The sequence below is a fragment of the Chaetura pelagica genome, unplaced genomic scaffold, assembly GCF_000747805.2.
Source record: "Chaetura pelagica isolate M959 unplaced genomic scaffold, ChaPel_1.0 scaffold275, whole genome shotgun sequence".
Taxonomy (NCBI): Eukaryota; Metazoa; Chordata; class Aves; order Apodiformes; family Apodidae; genus Chaetura; species Chaetura pelagica.
This window is the reverse complement of record NW_009953486.1, coordinates 4,021,003-4,026,161: the sequence shown is the minus strand read 5'-3', so window position 1 is coordinate 4,026,161 and position 5,159 is coordinate 4,021,003. Positions and strand designations below refer to the sequence as shown.

The following is a 5,159-nucleotide window of genomic DNA, read 5'->3' as shown; positions in this document are numbered from 1 at the left end:
GAGAAGTTTGTTTCCTTCTCCATTAATTGTAGAGAAGCAAACACAAGGCAGCCAAGTTTGGCCTTTTTGTGCATCATCTTGCAAGTATAAATGTTACTGTGTGATATTCGCTCCTGCCTGGAAGATGGGAAGATGCTGACAATATTTATGTCACAATTGTATGCATTTAATAAGCATCTCATTTGAATTATTACTTAATGTACAGATCCCCCAAAAATATTTTTATGTTATAAATCCCATAATTTATCTAAGTATAAGCTGCAAGTTTGTAAATACAGCATTAAGAAGGTAGCTATTGCATAGATGGTTTAACAAAATATCCTTTGTGAGTAAGATATATAGGCTTATCTGGAGAGTATTTAGCTACTGGGTGGAGGTCTTCTCCAAGTTAAGTGATACGCTTCTTAGTTTGCCCTTCTTGTGAGTAGAAATCAGTCAGACCTGTATTGTCTGATTCCAGTATCTCCTCAGCCCATTGTTCACTAAAGGCAGATTTATAAAACTTCTGTACAGGGATGAGGCTGGAAGTGACATTTTGACTGAAAAGAGAGCTGGATTAACAACTGGTATGCCAGTACACTTGTTGGAGAGGCCACAGTGAAACAGCCTGAGAAGGCTTGTAAGCCACCTTCTGCTTCCCTTGCCTGCTGGACAAGGTGTGCAGTGACATGGGGACATTGCTGATGTACCAAAGTGCAGGCCAGTACTGCACTGGGAGAGCCAGAATAATGCAGCAAGGATGCAGACTCTGCAGTTAGGTAATGCTGAAGGTTGGAGCTGTTATGCATAGAAGCCTTTTTTCCCTTTTACTGTATCTTCTGTTACGACCAGGGTCAGGCATGACAGTCTGTGGAGCTAATGCTCTGTGAGGGCTGCTTTGGACACATACAAAGTGAAAGACTATGTTGCATTTTTGTGTGTGTACATACACAGAGAAATTGCAGAAAAAAAAATGTGAACTGAGAAAAGTATGATTAACAGTGCCCTTATCAAGAGCACTTGCTGACTGCTTGTCTGTTGCTGACTGACTCTGCAGATTAAATTTGCAAGAACAGCAATAAGGAATATGATGGGAGAGAACTTAACTTCAAAGAAACTCAGCAGCCAGTACTTCGGATGTTTGAGTTACATCTGAATCAAGGTTTTGATTAAATCTTAGTAATGTCAAAAGCTCAAAGCAGCAATTGTAATTGGTGTCTCTTCCTCCCCATATTGCCAAGCTGTCTCTTGCCATGTGCAGCGCATCCATGTCAGTCCATTAAACTTGTGTGCAAAGAAGGGAGGAGATGAGGCAATAAGGCCACAGGACAAGCAGTATGTAGCCAGGCATATCTCCTTGGCTTCGTTCACTCTTGTTGGGTGTTTTCTAAAAGTGTTTCCAAATCTGTGTTAAATTGATTCCAGATGTGCTCATTTGAAGGCTAAAGTCATGCTAGCACCAAGACTGCATTCTGTGCTGTACCTGAATAGATGACTAGTCCCATCTTAAAAACAGAAGTGATATAAACAGTAAAAAGGCCACAGACAAAGGTTTTAGTGCTTCATTCCCATTAGCATCCTTTCTCCCCAGGTATTTCAGACTAACATAGTTAGAGAATTCCTCTGGTGGCCCAGCACACTGAATCAGAGGTGCCTGATAGGAGGTGGGTCGCTTGTCTGGGCTGTCAGGACTGGATCCATCCGTGGGCCTCTCGCCAACGTAGAGCAGGCTGTGGTCTGTCGTGTCTTGCTCCGTTTTGAAAAGTTCATACTCCGTGTGGGGCAGCCTGATGCCCAAAGCCAAACATCCATTTGTGGGTGTTATGTCCTGCTCCACCCCAGCACTCCAGGAGCTTGTCAGTCCACAGCTTCCAGGTTCTGAGGAGTTCAGCATCATCACAGTCACCTGGTCCATTGGTGTCACCCGAGCCTGCGTGACTTTGAAGGCCAACTCTGTCCCACCCCTCACTTTGGAAGAGGGGATTCCTTGGGTGTAATGCCCAGATGCATAAATGGTGAAAGTCGGCTGTTTGCAGAGTGGGTCAGAGTAGTGATAGTAATAACCTTCCCAGGTGTGGTTGCTACCATGGAATATGAAGTACCTGGTAAGGAAAAGCACGGCGGGTCGGCCCTCGCAGTGGGTGCTCCCCCAGCTGCCACTGAGCTGCATTGGCAGCTGGGCTCTGAGGGGCAGGATGGGTGGGTGGTGTTCATCAGCTCTGTAAATAATCCCACAGGCTGGGCAAGGATGCATGTGGTGCTGCAGAAGACAAAAAATATTACCCTTTCAGAATATTTTTAAAAGCTGAAAACTCCTCTTGCCTGCACCAGGGTGTTCAACTGCCATGAACCTGGCCCAAGACATTCAAGCAGATTAAGTGAGATCAAGTGCTGCCCTGGCTCTTTGCTATTCTGGGATCCTGGAAAGAACAGACAGCTCTGTGCCCTGGGGCTGCCGTGTGCCAGGGCAGCCGTGTGCCAGGGCTGCTGAGGAAGCAGAGGGCGAGGGCAGAGCTGCTGTACGGGCAGGGAACACTCCCTGGGGCCATCCAGGTTGTTCCCCTACAAGGTTTCCACTGCTTTCCTGAGCTTTGCTTCTCTGCCTGTGCCTGCTGCACAGCTGAGTCCAACCAGTCACATCCAAGGCCAAGAGGCTTTTTTTTGTTGTTTTGTTTTGGTTTTTGTGGGTTTTTTTGTTTGTTTGTTTTTTGGAGCTTATAACTATTTCTTATACTTCATCTTTCACAACTGATTTATTTTTAAATAACCAGGGTTTGAATTGTATCATTTTCTAAAAGGCAAGCTGATCTCTACTGAACTGTCGCAGGCAACAAGGTGAAATAACTCAGTAGTTAACTGTAGGGTGGGTAATTTACATGCAAGTTGATTGGAGTCTACTGTAATTTAGTCATTTTCAGCTTGCTTTACTGCTACTGTCACACTAATGAGTGCTGACAGTACACAGCACATTATGGCTAAATAATCCCAGAAGTTGGCAAATATATGTGCTCTCCTTAGACAGGAAATTCTTTGATAATGAAAGGTAATTTGGGGAGAATGGGTCTCTTTAAAACAGATATAAATTTCAGGGGAAAAGAGTGATATTTTCATAAAGAGAGTTGAAAATAATTCCTAACATAGCTGTGTAACCCTCACTAGTGCAAGTACATGGATGCTGGTTCAGGAAAAAAAGAAAAAGCCTGTGCCCAATAAAATTACCACTATAGACATGGAGCCAAAAATCTTACTTGCTTAAACCAGTCCTGTGAAGTTATTTTGAATGTATGGCAGCTTCTAATTATCACCAAGTGGTGACATCATGTGCTGGTCCATTGGAGAGCTGTTAGCTGATTAATTACAGTGCTCTATTCAGAGAGTGAATTTCAGTATCTTTAGCTTTGGTTTTAAGTTAACTTTTTAAAGTGTTTATGTTTACCATCTGGTTTTGCTCATATATATGGTTTTGGCCCAAGATAACACAAGTTTAACCAATTTGACAATGTTACTTTTGATGGGGAGAGGGGTGTTGCTCTGCTTTTCAGAGTTCAGTTGGTGTAGTTTGGGGTGCGGGGAAATGTTGCCCCCAAAATAATTCTTTTTCAGTTAATTCAATTCTATCTGGTAAAGTTCAGGGAGGCTTTTTTTTCACCCCATCTCACTGCTCAATCATTTCTGAACTGATTAGCTAGGATTCAGATAGGAATGTGCTTTCATGGAAACAAAGTAACCTAAAATAAAATGCAACTAAGCCTCCTGCTCAGTTTTATTTATGCCAAAGTTTGATTTCAGTGTAATAACATAATTTGTATTCAGGGCAACTTCTCTTCTAATGGCATTACACCAAGGAGTAATGATTTCATGGCTGATGTTGCTTCCTCACTCCTCTTTCAACCTGGAGGACACAAGTGAAAGGGCAGGGAGGAAGACAAGTGACAGAGCAGGCGGCCTCTAATGGTGTGTAGCTCAAAGCATTCACTAGCTTTGGTGCAGGAAAGCAGGAAACTGTATTTCCTAGGAAAACACAGAACCAAAGAAAAGCCATGAACTCCAGGCCCATGCCAAGGCAGGCTTGTTTCTGATGTTGGTTTTGCTGAGCTTCCACCCATTCCACTCTCCTGGTAAGGGACAAAATGACCCCCAGTGCTGTGGAGCACCTGGGCAGCACCGTGAGAACTCGCACCCCCAGCCTTACACCTCACCCACCTATCCTTAGGACAGAAGGGGCCCATGTGCAGGCAGGCAGAGTTTTACCAGTCAGGAAATAACCCACGCTTAGCAAAGCCCATGAACTGATGAAGGCAGCACGTAAAGACACGGTCCTTACCACAGCGCTCTGCATAGGCCGCTGGTAACCGGTGGGTCGGTAGTGGAGCCTCTCCACCCACTGGGTGTGAATGTCCCCCAGGTACAGCTCCTCCACCAGCTGGCTCCCGCTCTGCTGCGGCTGCAGCAGGGGCTGGTAGTGCCTCTCCACCCGCACCAGGCTCAGCTCGTGCATGGCGAAGCCCAAGGCAGCCGTGCAGTCGCGCTCGGTCTTGGCGCTCAGCAGTTCGTAGAGGGCTCCGGGAACCCAGGTGCGTCCCGGGGGCAGGAACCCCCTGCAGCCCTCGCCGGATGTCTGGTTGATCCAGGAGGCCACCTCCTGCATGGCTTTCTGGCTGTGGAAAACGATGCCGACCTTGTGCAGGTGGTAGTCGGCCTCGGTGGCCCCGCGCGTGATCCAGGAGGCCTGGCGCAGGCGAAGCCTGCCCTTGATGACCAGCGAGTAGGAGGGGTCGCGGCAGGAGGGGTCCCAGTAGTAGAACTGGTAAGCCTTGAAGAGGCGGTTGGCGTAGAAGAGGTAAGAGCGGGTGAGGAACTCGGGTCCTGGCCGCACCTCACACCTGGGGGAGAAGGTGGTGCTGAGCCCCCCGCAGCGCGTGGCGGGGAACACAGGGTGACACGGCCCCCCAGGGCACCCGGGGGGGTGGGAGAAGAAGGGTGAGCATGGCTGGGAGCAGCACTGTGGGCAGAAGCCTCCCCCACCTTGGGTGACGTTAAGATCTGGGCATCTGCTACCAGAATATGGCAGCTCCCGATAAAGGGTCTCGGAATTCGTGCCACATCTCCAGGGAGGAATGCGGGGGCTCAGCAAGGCTGCTCTGCCCAGGGAACCCAGGTGTGCTCATCAGCTGCACCCA

The 5,159-nt window shown here is 47.5% G+C and overlaps 1 protein-coding gene across 1 annotated transcript in view; it reads right to left on the bottom strand.

Moving 5' to 3' along the window:
- Positions 1 to 1,474: 1,474 nt before the first annotated feature.
- Positions 1,475 to 5,159, bottom strand: part of APCDD1L (adenomatosis polyposis coli down-regulated 1-like) — a 4,527-nt gene continuing 842 nt past the window's right edge. Inside the window, exons 2-3 of the mRNA XM_009998750.1 lie at positions 4,304 to 5,120; positions 1,475 to 2,239 (exon numbers count right to left, since the gene is read on the bottom strand). Of these exons, the coding sequence (XP_009997052.1) occupies positions 1,475 to 2,239; positions 4,304 to 5,120 (1,582 nt within the window). The remainder of the gene's footprint in view (positions 2,240 to 4,303; positions 5,121 to 5,159) is intronic.